General features: G+C 50.1%; 1 protein-coding gene across 1 annotated transcript in view; it reads left to right on the plus strand.

The window, feature by feature from the left end:
* The window catches only part of NTRK3 (neurotrophic receptor tyrosine kinase 3), a 351,142-nt gene that overhangs the window by 279,578 nt on the left and 56,362 nt on the right, over positions 1-15,202 (plus strand). The window contains exon 13 of the mRNA XM_045561747.1: positions 10,189-10,319. Coding sequence (XP_045417703.1) covers positions 10,189-10,319 — 131 coding nt within the window. The remainder of the gene's footprint in view (positions 1-10,188; positions 10,320-15,202) is intronic.

The raw sequence follows: 15,202 nt of genomic DNA on the forward strand, positions 1-15,202 counted from the left end.
TCCTGCAGAAAGCCCGCCCAGGTCTCTACTGTGGGGGCCTATGGCCTTACTGGGCCATCTTTCACTTCCTCGGGTTCTTTGTGCATGAACTAAAATCTTCCCCATCGTTAGGTTCATTGCTGGGGGAAAGAATAAGAGTAAACGGACTTCTTGGGGCCAGCAACGTATTTTATTCTGGAAGCTGGTGAATGTGGGGTATCCAAGGGCTGTGCCTGTGCCCACAGATGAACTGGAATCCTGTGCCTCAATAGAACTAAATGATGTCACATAAAAATCTAATGGTGGTCTTCGCTAACACACTCATTCTCTCTGGTTACTTAGCAAGGATGCTTTGAGCTGGTTCTCCTCGGGCTGCCCATGAGTCGGGGCAGCAAAGTAACCAGAGGGGGTCCTAGGACACCTCTCTGCATTAGGAATGGACGTTTGGAGGAGAGAAAGAGATCCTTTCAAGCAGAAGGAAGATCAGAAGATCTTATGGAGATCATAGGATTAAAGCTGGTCTATTGAATGCATTTGTGTAGAGAATTTATGGGGAAGAAGCATGAGGATTTGGGTCAGGTTGTCGGAGTTCTCAAATATCAGACTAAACACTGCCCTAAAGGCATTGATGGTACAGGTTAAGGCCTGTTGAGCACCTACTATGTGCTGCCCAATTATTTTAAGCACCCAATCTCTATTCTCATTTAAAGGTACCCTAACTCCATGCAGTGCCCACTTGATTATTATTCTGATGAATATTGTTACCTCTATTTTACCAATAAGGAAACTGAGGTTCAGGGAGGTTAATCAGAGAGCATCGTTGAGGGTTTGAGCAGAGAGCAGGTGGGAAGGAGGAATTGGCATATTCCCTCATGAATCTTTATAGCCACTGGTCCATTCAGTGTGCTTCAAATGCATCACTGTACACATATAATTTCATTGAATCCTCATGACAAGTCAATGAGGTGGATATTTTCTTAATTTCACTCATGACAACATCAGGGTTTGAGACTGGTTTAGTAAATTGCCAAATGCTGCCTCCTAGGATGTGTCCTCAAGTGTGAACTGACACCCAGTTCTGCCTCATTCCAAGCCATGTTCTTCCTCACCCTCCTTCCTCTAATATTATCCTGGTGTTTGTTTACAAGGTCCCTTTCCTGTTCTTTCTTCTTTTTGTATTTGTTGTTGTATGTTTGGATACATTGCTGCCTCTGATTATATAAGGTCTCATCACACCCTTTCCTTCCCTTCCTGCCTCTAGGGGCTCAGTTTTCTTTTGGTCACTGGTAGTTGTCAAAAGATGTCCTGTGAGTGGGCAATTAGGGTCCTGTGGTCCACTCTCCTGTGGCTCACTCTGTGATCCCATGGGTGTTTCTGCTTCCTGACCTCAAGGCTTTCCACGTGGAGCTGCATCTCATGGCTCCAGGTGCCCCGCAGTCTATGTCTTGGCCCAGATCTCCAGAGCTGGAAGGGACAACCTTGAACACATTATGCTCTGTGTTTTCTGGTGAGAACATGACATCACAGGAAAGGCTTGGGGAACAGAGTCACATGTCAGGGATGAGAGGCTGAGGCAGGGTCCCTGTGCAGCTGCTAAAGGAGAAGGGCCTCTGGGGAGATTGAGAGGTGGAATATATTCCTCCTTGTATTGGCATTTTGAGTGAGGGTTTGTCACCATCAAGTTGGAAAGGAGACATCCGGGCCAGGAGAGGGGGAGGAATTAGGGAGCCTGGCAAGTTGTTGGAGGGACAGATTCCCAGTCAGGGCCTGAGATTCATCTTTCAGCACCTAACTTCTCAATTCCAGATGGCTTTCCTTGGGGAGTTCTTTCACTTCTTCCTCTTGGCTCGAGCAGTCAATGGTTGATGAGAGCCAGAGGTCCTCTTGCCTCCGGAAGGGCCAATGTGACACAGAGACAAGGGAGTGGGCACGAAAGGGCAGGTGCTGTGTGGCTGGGGTGGTTGATGCCAAGAGCCTGGGTGTCAATCCGTGTCTGAGCTCATGGCGGCGGAGCTCAGAGGGGTAGCACCTGGGAGCAGGGACATCTGAACTTCAGTCTCACTCTCTGAACTTCTTGTGTCGGGAAACGTGAGCTGGAAATTGCCCCAGAACAGACAGTCCTCTGCTGATCCTCTTTCTTCACTGCTTCCAGAAACAGCAGGGCGTCTTATTTATTTATTCATCTTGGTGGGAACACAATGTCTCAGTGTCCTTGACCGCTACCTCTCGCCTGAGGGTGCACACGTGCCCCGGAGTGGGACCTGGTGTTCCTGAGTCCCTCAGACGCTGACTGTGGAGGCACTTTGTTTAGAAGTCCGAGGGACCGGAGACTGAGGGTTAGGATGTGGGTCTCAGACTGTCCTGGTTCAATACGATCTGGGTTCCTTGGGCCACTCTCGGAGCCAGAACATAAATAAGTCTGCTCTTCAGGACCTCCTGGCTCCTTTCCCGTTCTCACTCATCTTTCTGTTCTTTTTCCTCCTCCCTCCTATCCCCCTTTTCCTCCCTCTTTGCAGTGTCCTCCCTGCCAGAGTCTCTAGAAGTGCTTCAGAGGGAGTTTTAATTTATTCATTTATTCATCAAATGTTTAGTGAGCGCCTACTACGTATTAGGCCCTGTGCTAGGCCTGGTCTGTGAACTCAAGTGACACATGACATTAGCCTTTTGACTTCAGTGGCTTCCAGCACCCTTCGAAGCCTCTTTGCAAAGATGTCAAGCCCCAGAAAGAATGTGGGAGGGCAGCCCTAACCCTTGGGAAAGCTTGGGACGGGACAAGTGCTGGGCAGCAGGAACATCGGGGATCCAGGTTCTTAGGTAAACAATCCTGAGCCAACCTCACGCCAGGGCAGCAACGGCAACAAACAGTGCTGATGCCCATTCAACCTGGAATCCATTCCCATGTCGCTGTTGCCACTTTGGTTAGTCATTTTAAATTCTAGGCCTCCAAGAAAATTCTGCAGAGTTCTTTCGGCTCTCCAGCCTTTGAAGGGTCTTCTCTTAGAAAGGTCTGTGACAGGAACTCAGGAGAACCTCTTTGTCCCGCGTAATCTGTAATTCATCCAGGGATTGCTTTGCAAGAGCAGGTATTTGAGTGGTTCAGCCATGCTCCACTCTTCTGTCCGAGTGGAGATCTGGCTGTGCTGCCTGCAGACAAAGGGTCTGTAGCTGGCCAGGGGACCAAGCTCACCTGGTCATGCTCTTATGCAAAACTGCAGGGGACATTAGCTCCACTTGTCTGCCACCATAGGCATGAAGCGAGACCCGGCTGGGTGGGGGCGTCAGGAGAAGGGGTGCGACTGATCTGTGAGGGGCAGAAATTCCTACTGTGAGCTCAGGCACGGACCCTGCCCTCTCGGTGGTCTCCAGCCTTCTCCAAGATTCAGAGCTGCTCTTCTTTCTCCCTCCTGCCACTTCAAACACCCACAGTTGGAGCTCTCTAGGAATGTTATTCTTTTCCATTTAAAGACATTCCATTTCATGTGTAATTAAATGTGTGGTATTGAATTAATGTTTTCTTCTGAGCCTTTTTGGCAGCCTGAGACCCTAGGGTCTGGTTAGTGCAGAGAAAACACTCACTTCCCAGAGATCCTCCCTTCCTCCCCCTGTTCCCTCTCCTTCCTCTCCTGCCAAGAATCTCCCTCCTTCCTCACGCACGGTCACCCTCGGGACTCACCTTGTGATGGGGGAGCCCCTGGTGTCATGGAGACCCTCCGTTCCTTGGTCGGGGGGCAGTGGCATCTCGAATTTCTGCATTCTGGTGCCATCTTCATCTCCAAAAGACACCCTGGCTGCTCATGTTGAGCTCTAGGGGTGGTGACCAGGGTCAGCAAGAACGGGTTCCATGATGAAGCCACACGCTCTCTCTTTGTAAATGTCGTTGGTTTCCACCACGTGCTGGTCCCAGTTGAGAAAACAGAGCCTCCCTGTGGAGTCGGAGTTGCAGAGGTGAGGAGGCCACCATGACCAAAGGATGGCAAGGTGGCACGGTCTGCTCAGATGAGCCTTTAGAGTCCCACGGGGTGCCTCTCAGTGCTGCGGATCTGGGGCAAATCACATAATTGCCTTGAGCTTCAACTTCCTCACCTATGGCACGGGGACAGCAGCACGTTGTGTTTAAGAGACTTGTAAAGATGAGTGAGTGTCCAGTGCTCAGCCTGTGCCTGGCTCCGTCCATGGCAGTTGTTTTTGTCATTAATAAGGGCACAGAGGGACCACGACACGCTAAAAGGGACAAGCACAGAGTGAGACAGAGTTCAGGAGGGAAGGACCCGAGAGGTCTCAGCGGGGAGGCCAGGAACAGTTAGGACCTGGGTATGAAGGGGCCAGGGAAGAAGAGCGGGCAGGTGGGTAGGTGCCCCACCCATAGGGCCACTCTGGGGGGCCTGTGTCTGAGCCCGTTAGGCCACCGGCTTCAGGGAAAAACTGTCTCAGTGCTGTCCATACACGTGGCCCCAGGAAACGATTAGCCAAAGTACTAATGTGGCACATGAACTTGTTAAGGCAACTGGAGTCTGACTGAGGGTGTGTGCTCACTTAGGGGACAGACTCTGCTGCTTGACACACAGCAGAGCCAGGATCACCATTATTTATAACCACTGACTCTGGGAAACCTGTTTCTGCTCTACTGATCAATACCAATCTCGAGGAGGTGGCTGTCTCTGCCTTTTGATATCTTCATTCCATTGTCTGACCAACCTCCTCCCACAAACCATTTTGGCCTCTGAAGGAGGAAGAGGTCGGACATCATGGTGCTAGTTGGACAGACAGCTGGTGACCCCTGAGTCAGGGGCGGCTCACTCCTGAGCAACCTCATTCATGCCATTTTATTTTAGGAGAATAATCATCATCCTTCTGCAGGTTTCCTTCCAAGCCACTATTTTGTTTGCAGACAGGTTGCACTCTTAGTTAACGTGAACATTTTGCAGAAAGGAAAGAAACACATTTGTTAAATGTCTGTTACATCTTGGATATTTTCTATCATCTCTATTATCTAAAAATTTTAAATGGGTTCTCTTAACAGTTCTGCCAAGTCGGTATCTGTGTTCTTATTCTATGGCTAAGGAACCAGAAGCTTGGACATGATTAGATACATTAGTAGGTGGCAGGATTTGAATTCCAATGTAGATTTGTTTCTTTTCCAAGGTCTTCACTCTTTTGACAGTGCCATTTTTGGCCAGGTTTCCTTGGTTCCCTTTACAAGGGGAAGACCGAGCAGTTTATGCCTGCCACCCTCCCTCTACCCTTGTTTTCCTGGAACAGGGAGGTGAAGCTGACGGTAGTCACCTCTGTGTCCAACTATGTCAGTGTATCCAGCAGCCCTGTTCCTGTCTCCCCCCCACCCCCCCACCCCCAGGCAGCCCAGGTGAACAGAGGCAGGACGAGGATGATCCACCTGCCCACTGACCTCTCTGGGCTCTGAGGTCTTCCCTCCAGAAGTGCCCGGCGACCTTGCTGGGTTAGAGATTCTGCTGTGGGTGAAGCTTGCTGCAGGCCTGGCAGACCTCCCAAAAGTGAATCCCACACATATGGAATAGTTATCTCAGTCCCCACTACAGAGGAAGAATTCCTGGAGCAGTCCCTGAAACGCAGAAATCCTCGTTCTCTGTGTCAGATGTGCTAGTTGTCTTGTGGGAGCAAGATCTATAGAGGGCTTCCTCCAGGGGAACACAGTCGGTGGCTGTCTCAGGAAAGGAGTTAGGAAGAGCCAGGCCAGAAGGCCCGAGGAACCCTTTTCATTTCCCAGAGACACCTCCCCGTTATGGACCAGCCCCCTGCTTCCTCCTGCTGCCCCTTCCTTGCTGGAGATGTGGAGGTCTTCCCACGGCCTGGGCTGCATCCCTCTCTCTTCCTCCCTTTCCAACGTCTTGATGTCTGGGCCCCGTGACCCAGACTCAGCTGGGCCAGCCAGCCAGGCAGTAAAAGGAGATTGATGCCCTCTCCTCCTAGAAAAATCCATCACTTTTTGGCATGCAGGTCAGATGGCTTCACCAGAGGCAGCTCTGAGCAGCACTGTGTGAGCTAAAAGTATGCACAAGTAGGGACCCAAATAGACGTGTGGACGTCAGAGATGTAACGGCTCACTCCAGCCATTCCCCAGGGCCTGAGCAGCGGCTGTTCCTCCCACACTCTCCCCCACCCACCCCCCAATCCCCAGAGCTTTCCCTGCTCCGCCCTGACTTCGGGGGACACAGGGGGGCTCCTCCCTTTCCCTGGGAAGATGCATAGTACAGTGCCAGCATGAGCAGGGTAGGGAAAGTTGGGCAGAAATAGAAGGTGGCAGGAGATAGAGGGTTGAGTGTCTGTGGACCAGGTCATTTTAGTGGCCATAGTCTGGGAGGACGCAGTAGAGGTAACCTAAGGGAAAGGGAAGAACACAGGCTCGGGGGGCACAAAAGAAGAGCAAGCCCTTCCGTGGCACTGTTTACCTCTGTGAATTGGGAATGTTACCCCACTGTCTTCTCATCTGCGAAAAGGGTGGAATAACACTTACCCCTCGGGGTTATTAAGAGAATCAAATGTTGAACACATAGTAGGATTGGGCACAAATTAATTCCCTTTGCCCTATTCTTCCTCGGTAGGTTCAGGGAAAGAAGCTGCTGAGTTGATATTTTGGAGTCTGGAGTCTCGCTGGTGCCTGGGGTTGGCCACATGGAAGTGATTTGCCTTATACGTTTGGCCTAAATCCAGCTACTCTCTGCCAAAGCTCCCTGGTTACCTTGTGGAGCTTCTTATCCCCATGGCCAGGAACAAGTTGTCTCCTGGGGGAGGATTTATAGCGGGATGAATTCTGCCCCTCCCCAGACCTCGCCGCCCTGCTCAGTGCTAAGCACAGGCATTGGTGTCGAAGTGCTTTCACCCTGAACGACTAGAATGAGCCAAGACCATTTCATTCTGAGCCACTGAGTATTTTCACGTCTATGAAAAAGATCTGTTTGCACATTTGGGGAAGACACTTTGGCCCATAGGAGGCTTCTGTTCTGCCTTTTTCATCGCTTGCAGAGCGCAGACGATTCTGTTTCCGGCAATGTGCTCACCTGCCCCCTGCTACCCTCAAGGCTCTCGACTGTCAAAGCTCTCTGTGCCCGTGGCCGGGGGGCTGCAGCTGCTGCCAGGCGCGCAACTCTGGGGATGTTGAGGGAGGGCTGGGAAACACTCCCTGGATGCTGCTCCCACGTGGCTCATCTGAACCTGCCACGGCCCGTGCTCCTTGCCGCCCAGGCAGGGAGAGCAGCAGGAAGGCTCCAAGACTAGACCCAGGCACAGCGGCTGAGAGACAGAGTCCAGCTCTCTGTAAAGCTCCTCCAAGCTCAGTTTGTAGCTGGGAGTGAGAAGTCCTGAGAGTCGCTGGTGAGGTCTCCCAGCCCACAGTTGGACTTAGAGACTCAGGAAAATACATACTAGTGTTTTGCCTTTGTAGAGATGTTTCCAGAACGTAGGAAGGCAGGAAAGGCATGATCTCCATCTCGTGGATGAGTAGTTGAGGCTCTGAGAGGGGACTTGATCTAACCTAGGCACATAGGTAGGGAGGGGAGGAGGAGCTCGGAGGTGAGCCCAGGACCTCTGACCTCCCCCTGGTCTTGTGGCAGTGCGGCATGACTCGGCTATTTGTGGGCAAGGTTGAGGCCAAGCTATAAAGCTGAGCATCTTTCTGCAGCTGGCTAATTCCTCCCTCACTCCACCAACGCAGTCCTGTTCCAGTGGTTCTCAAAGTGTGGTTCCTGCACCAGCACAACCTGGGAGCTCAGGAATGCACATTCTCAGGCCCCAACTGGACCTGCTGGGTTAGAATTTCTGGGGGAGGAGCCCAGCAATTGGTTTTTGCAAGCCCTCTAGGGGATGCTGGTGCAGGCCCAAGTTTCAGCATTCTCCTATTGCAATGCGGAGGGAGAGTGGGACTGGGGAGGGGTCTGGGGCTAAAGGGGGCTCTTCCCCAGGTGTCATGGCATGTCCTTGCACTCAGCCACCAGGTGGAGATGCCTGACTTGACCCTTGTTTCCCCTATTCGTGCTATAATACCTATAATGATGAAAATACTAAAGCACAACTTACATTTTTTAGTACTTAAAAGTTTACAAATTTCCACATAGCATAGCTCAGGTAATGGGCAAGTAGAACTCGTATTAGCCACCCATGCCCATTTTTCAGATGAGGAATCTGAGACCCAAGTTGTTTTGTGTGAAGTGCACAGGCCCTTGGAGGACCCAGGTCTTGAGCCAAACGCCTCTGGCTTGTGTCCTTTACCACCCCCTGCATGTCCAGAGACGTGGGCTTGGCATTGCACAGCTGCCACCGCCAGACCCTTCTCTGCTTGCAGGCCATGCTAGGACACTCGGCTCTCAGGCCCCCATGCGCCACCACTAGTCACCTGGGAGTGATTAGGCAGCATGTGCGGGTGGCCTCCCATTTTCTCTCGGTGGGAGACTCTGTAGCCTTCCCCGTCGCCAGCAAGTATTAATACCATTCCTTGGCAGCTGGGAAACAGAGTCCAAGGGTGTAGAGAAGGGAACCCCTTTTAATCCCCTTGCTGTAAAGGCTGGGACGTTGCAGCCCTGTGGCCTGTGAGCACCACCCAGCAGCAGCTGTTAGCCTGTAGGTCTTGGGGGAGGGAGACAGATAACAATCTGCAAATGCTTCCTCCCACACATCCTCGCTGGGTGGATCATCTGCGATACCATGAGGATACCAAGAACTCTGATGGGGAAAAACAAAAACGATTTGTGACGTCTATTCCAAAAGGAATCCCCAAACCAACCACACTAACCTAAGCCTTCCCGCCGTGCCCCTCTGTTCGGTCACATCTCCTCCACGGGAACAGTCTGTCATGGTCCTGGATCTTCAGCTTTCATTTCTTGACAAAGTCATTTGGGACAGTCCTCTTTCCTGGCTGTGCAATGCTCTTCATAATGTTCATGCAGGTATTTAACCGGCTTGTGCCTGTTGAACAATTCATGAAAGGTCAGTGAGTAATCTCCAGCTCACCCCTACCCTCCCAGCCCGCTGCTGTGCAACTCCTTCGGAGCATTCTTTGCAAATATGGGGGAGGGCTGAGGTCACAGCTCTGCTTTCTCCTGGCAGGCAGACTTTAATTAGGTTGCTGAATTAGCAAAGGCAGTGGCAACCCTTCTCTCTGCACAGACCCTCTTCTGGGGCAGTCCCTGCCTTTCCTGAACTCATTGGTCTTTCTCTCACAGAGACAAAGCAGAGGTTCCCTCCGGGTAATTTTAGCTACAGTTTAGTAGTCTCTGTCACAAACCAGGCACAGTGCCACGGTCATTACAGCCATAGGTTACCACAAGCGCCAGTGTGTGTGCGCACGATGTATGTGTGTGGTGTGTGTGTGTGGTGTGTGTGCACAGTGTGTGTGCATGGTGTGTGTGTGTGTATGTGGTGTGTGTGTGCATGGTGTGTGTGTGGTGTGTGTGTGCATGGCATGTGTGTGGTGTGTGTGTGCATGGTGTGTGTGTGATATGTGTGTGCATGGTGTGTGTGCACACGGTGTGTGTGTGGGCGCCTGTGTGTCTTTAGTTTGTCCCGGGCTCTGGGCCAAACTCTTTATATGGATTATCTCATTTAATCCTCACAAGAATTCAGCGAGGTAAGTCTTCTTGTTAATCCCATTTTACAGATGAGGAAATCAAGGCTCTGGGGTCAAATAACTTTCCCAAGCTCAAAAAACTAGTAAGAGGATAGAGCCAGTATTCAAATCTTATTCTCAACCATACCCTGGAAACCTTACAATTCGAAGTGTGACCAAGAACACACGGGTATCACCCGGGAGTTTGTTAGAAATGTGGATTCCCAGACCCCCTGAATCAGAATCTGCATTTTAACAAGATTCCCAGGGGATTCATGTGCACAATAACCATGAGGGCTGCTTTACGCTACCTCCGAGAACTATAGCTGATTAATCCCAGAATTCTGAGTATTCACTATTGACTCTGTTTTCTAGCAGAGGGCGCTGAGGTTTAGAGAGGTTAGGGGCTGGGCGGGGGCAGTGCTGAGATTCCATTCTGGGTTAGGCTCTCACACCATCAAGCAGTGGCAGTTTTCATGCCAAAGTCAGGGTGCTAGAGTTTGCCTTTCCCTGCCATGGACTCCGCAGCGGTTTCTCCACCCTAGACCCCTGCACTCGCTTATCTCCCTGGGCCACCAAATGAGGACAAGCTCCAAGGACTGACTTTGCTGCCCTCCTGTCTGTCCCTCCTACAGATGTGCAGCACATTAAGAGGAGAGACATCGTGTTGAAGCGAGAACTGGGCGAGGGAGCCTTTGGAAAGGTCTTCCTGGCCGAGTGCTACAACCTCAGCCCAACCAAGGACAAGATGCTGGTGGCTGTGAAGGTAAACCCCAGGGGCATGTGGGCACCAGGAAGAGGGCTGGCCGAGGGCACTGGGAGGGCAGGGGGAGGGAAAGGCCCACTACATTTGAGAAGATGGTGCTTAAACGGGCTTTCTCAGATGCAATCAGGGGACCTTGCTCCAAGGTCAATGACATTTCCTCTGGACCAAAACCGACTTACGTTGGCTTCAGAGGTCAAGAGCTGCGGCACTTGAGAGGGACGTGCCTGGGGAACAAGTTATGCCTGGGAACAGACCTGGTTTTGTTCTGGTGGCCCTGGGCTCACTCCTGTCATAGGGCTGGCCCTCCAATCTTCTTAGTGGCTCTGTAGGATGTGTTGTCTATGCCTGGATGGTCACTCGACCTTTCTGAGTGGTAGAGCTGATGCAGCTGGGCTGTTCAAGGACGCCTGGGGAGCCACTGCTCATGGGCACAGACATTACTGGGAATAGAGATGGGGCGGGGGGCCAGGACAGGCAAGTGTTTGGCACTAGGAGAATAACATGTGAGGTGCCAGAGATTCTTAGATGCTTCCTGTGGGGGACCCAGGTTCAGACCCCAATGGGCTGCATGCCTGGGCGTAACCTCCCCCTGGCAGCTGCTGGTGGGTCCCTTAAGCACAGGGCTTTTGTGTTTCTCAGCCACCGTAGATTTGCAGCAGCAGCTGAACTGCTTGGGGCATAGTGAAGGGACTTTGCTACTGTTTGCTGCTGTTACCAGTTGCCCTCCCTGACCTTTTCCCCAGCAGTGAATAACTTCTCTTTGTAAACCAATGTTGGACAAATTTTGAACATGGTTGACACAAAACATGTGGACAGCCTCAGTGAGACACCCACAGGTCTCTGGAGCCCTGCTCTGGAGTCTGGAGCATGGAGTGGCTTCCTTGGGTGCGGTGAGCAGGGTCCTGAGCCCAGCGTGGGGTCTGCACGATGTCCTGAGACGTGGGCCAACAAGTGGGCCGGGAGCAAGAGCTACGGGATTCAGCCAGACCTCAACAGTGTCCCATCCTTAGCCCTGAGAAGTCTGGCTAGAACTTTGTCAGAAAGGCAGTTTCTTCTTTCTGTGACTTTTAGGTCTCTGTATTCATAGTCTTGGGCATCTGCAGATCGCTTCTGTCCACAGAGAGCAGACTACCTCCGTGGATGCAGGGGCCCGGCACAGCATGGGCATCAGAGAGCCTAGGTGCAGATCCCAGCTCCCCCACTGATTAGCTCTGTGACCTTGTGTAAGACAGCTTCACCTCTTTGGGCCTCAATTTCCTTATCTGTATGACGGGAATTATAATAGCTCCTCTTGAGAATGTTGGTGATTAAATTACATAATGTGTATAAAATCCTTAACACACTGCTTGGGACTTAGTAAATGCTCAGTCACAAGTAGCTGTTATTTCTTTTTATCATCGTCTTTATTGATATTATTGAATGTGCTTAGATGCATGACATATGATTTGCCAGGCTTGCATTGGTTATCTAGAATAGAGGTCACCCAGCTTTTTGTCTAAAGGGCCAGATGGTAAGCATTCTAGGCTTTGAGGGCCCTACTCAACTCTGCCCATGTTGTTGGAAAGCAACATAAATAATACATTAATGAATGAGGGTGGCTGTTTTCCAATATATTTTTTTTTATAAAAATACACAAGGTTTGCCAACCTCTGCTCTAGAAAATAAATAAGGAACTAGAATATTGCACCTTAAAAGGCTAAAGATGATTCTTGCGGGGCATTCTGTAAATAAACATTCTCAGTGTGTCTCCATAGACCTGGGATGGTCAGACAAACAGGGCGTCTTTAAACAGCTTCCACCAGGGATGTGGAAAGTTTTCTAATTTTGTCTCTAAACTGAGAATCGGCACTGCCCCAGGACTTTTAATGTATAGAATGACACTAATCCACTGGGTGGTCAAACATCCGTCTGGGGACTGGGGAATGAGCTGAACATTTTTGCACTTTGAGCAGGAAATGAAATGATGGCTGAAAACCCTGGGAAATGTTTCCCCTGAGTGGCCTGGCATTGAGGGCAGTACCCAGACTGGGTAATGCAGAAAATGTGTTTCTGTTTCCATCCCTTTAAGAGGGTTTCTTTCTCTCCTCGAGTCTGGGAACCGTGAGGAAATGAGCGCTCTGGGATTTGACAGCATTTGCCAGTCAGTGGATCTGCCTGGCGATCGCATCAGCCCTGGAGAAGCCCCTCTCCTCCAGAGAACATCCCAGAAGCGGCACTTGCTGCTCCCTCCTTAGAGTTCACTCCTTTTTGCAGGCTCCTCCCTCTGGAGTGAGTTCTCTGTTGATGCAGGTTAATTTCATACTTCTAGAGAACACCTACAACTATAACCCACGATTGTGTTTACTTAAAATCATGGTTTTAAATCAGTCGGCAAGAACGTGTTGCCCAGCAGTTGCTATGGTGTGAGCACGGGAGCAGGAATTGCAGCCTGTTTCGTGGGAGCCGCAGCGTACTGGGCGGACAAGAGGGGTACCCATGGGAGAAAAGGGGGGCAGGACAGGACAGAGCAGCATCTGCATATCTGTGTAGTGTAAACGTGGCATTAAAATAACATAATACACTCGATTTTTGAATAGGTGGTGTGACTTTTAAGTAGTCACTTGACAAACAGAGCACCTACATGACATTCAAACCCAGGGGACCCCCGTCCTTCAGAGGAGGGAATGCAGCCCCTCCTCTCCGCGCTTCCTACTTTCCCTTCTGTCAGTTGATGCTCTGTCCCAGTGGAACCTCCGCGGCCTTCCAATTCCTGAATTCTTCTTGTGCTTCAATCTGGTCTAGAGTTTTTCCTGTCTATGGAGGTTTTCTACCTTCAATGACCATATATTTTACTTCTAAGATTTCTAATTGGTTCTTAATTTTGTGCTTATCTTGATTTTATTTCTCCCTGATCTTGCTATATACCTTCTTGTTTTTTTTTTCTAAGTTATTATTTCTTCACTGTCTTAGAGCATTTACTTATTTTAAAATTTTTATGAGCCTGTAAATGAAATTTATGTTTCTGCAGGAAATTCATATTCTGGTTATTGGTGATTTTAGTTATTTGGGTTTAGCATTATATTTCTTGTAATATATCTGAACTTCAGCTTTGGGGTTCCTTTTGATTTGGAGGGTTTTTTGGTTTTTGTTGTGTATGTTCCTGATTTCCAGTTTCAGTTACTTTAAATCGGAGCAGGAGCTTAAAACATTTGTGAAACAATCTGAGTGCAGAAATCTCCGAGTTTAACTATTTTCCCATTTTTTAAATAGTTTCTCTTTCCACTCTTAACAGTATGTTTAACCACTCACCTTTAGCAGGTCTTTCAAAAGCATTTGTCCTAGGTTCCATAAAAACTCCCCAACCTGTACTCATATTTCATTGGTTTCTAGAACATTTCATTACGTTAAGTAATTACATTAACAGGTTTAACTGTCATGAATGAATTTGGGAACGATCACAGCTGACTCTTGGTAAGCCCCTTTCTGGGACAGAAGTGTCTCTCTGGATGTCCACCCAGCAGGGAGTGCTCAGGGTCTCATGCTCTGCAGAGGTCATGGGCAGGCCCAGCTAATCTGGCAGGTCATGTAGATGCAGCTCAGTGGAGAGTTCTTCTGACCAAAGGGACAGCAAAGGCCCTAAGGCAGGCAAAAGCTTGGAGGGTACGAGGGACAGAAAGGCCAGGGAGACTGAAGCAAAATGAATGAGGGGGAAGGAGTGTTTGGGGGTGGGGAGAGGCAGAGGAGAGGTGAGGAGACCAGACCTTCAGAGGCCAAGGCTGAGTTAAGGAGTTTGAATTTTATCCTAAAAACTGCGGGAAGCCAATTCAGAAGACAGGAGAGAGAGGAGCACCCATATGTGTGATAACTACCCATCTTCCTCCCTGGTAAAGTTGTTCAGGACTCTCACCACAGGGAAGTGACAATGGATTTTGAGAGACTAAAAGAAAGGTGATTTTTATAATTAAAGAGGGTTGATTGTATGTATGTACATTTAATCATTTAGGACTTTGAACATTTAGGAATGTGAATATCCCTGTGTGTATAATAAAATGGGTTTCAGGACATTAGTCAAATCTGAAACTGAACATCTTTTGAAATACATCCCCCTCCCCCCCACACACACACAGAAGAAAGGAACAATGGAAGGTGACAGATCCCTTAGGCTGGACAAGATGAAGACGTGAAACGGCTCTGGAGAAGTTGGGAGCTGTTGAGAAGTTTGTGTTCTCGCTGCCCAGCCTGCTTCCCTTCCACTCAGTGAACTGCCTTCCCGAAACCTTCTCCCAGAGCGGGAGGTGGATGTGAGACCTGGTGCACGCAGAGGGAAAGGCAGAGAGGAAAACGTCCCCAAACTTCGGAAGAAGGAGGGGGAGAGAAGGAGGGCAAATCCCAGCTCCTTGCCCTGTGGATATCGCCAGGAGCTGGGAGACCCACTGGGAGGGCAGGGGAAGGGGCGTGGAAGACGAGAATTGCGCCCCACCTCCCTAGTGGGGAACTCACATCTGCCTGGCAGTGCAGGGTGCCAGGCTGGGGGACGCTGGCGGGTACCGCTCGAGAGCTGAGAACGGAAATATCCCATGGATGTCAGACGTCCAGACTGTGGGAGAGGATGATTTAAAGAGATGGAGAGAGGCCATTTGGCTGGCCCCAAATTTGATCTACTTCTCTCTCTCATAAACCCAGGGTTCACATAAATCTTTATATTCTCCAATCCCACCCATGCTGGGTTCCTTTTTTTCCCCCTTCTTTTTCTTCATGAAAATAAATAAATCACTCTCAGTCACCCTATACCCACACCCCAGCCCGTGCAGCTCAGGGCCACTGCCAGGAGCTGGGTCACCCGGAGAGGCTCCCTCTCACCATGGTGCTCTGACTTCGCAAATGTCTTTGTTCTGGTTGTGGGT

The sequence above is a fragment of the Lemur catta genome, chromosome 9 (assembly GCF_020740605.2).
Source record: "Lemur catta isolate mLemCat1 chromosome 9, mLemCat1.pri, whole genome shotgun sequence".
Taxonomy (NCBI): Eukaryota; Metazoa; Chordata; class Mammalia; order Primates; family Lemuridae; genus Lemur; species Lemur catta.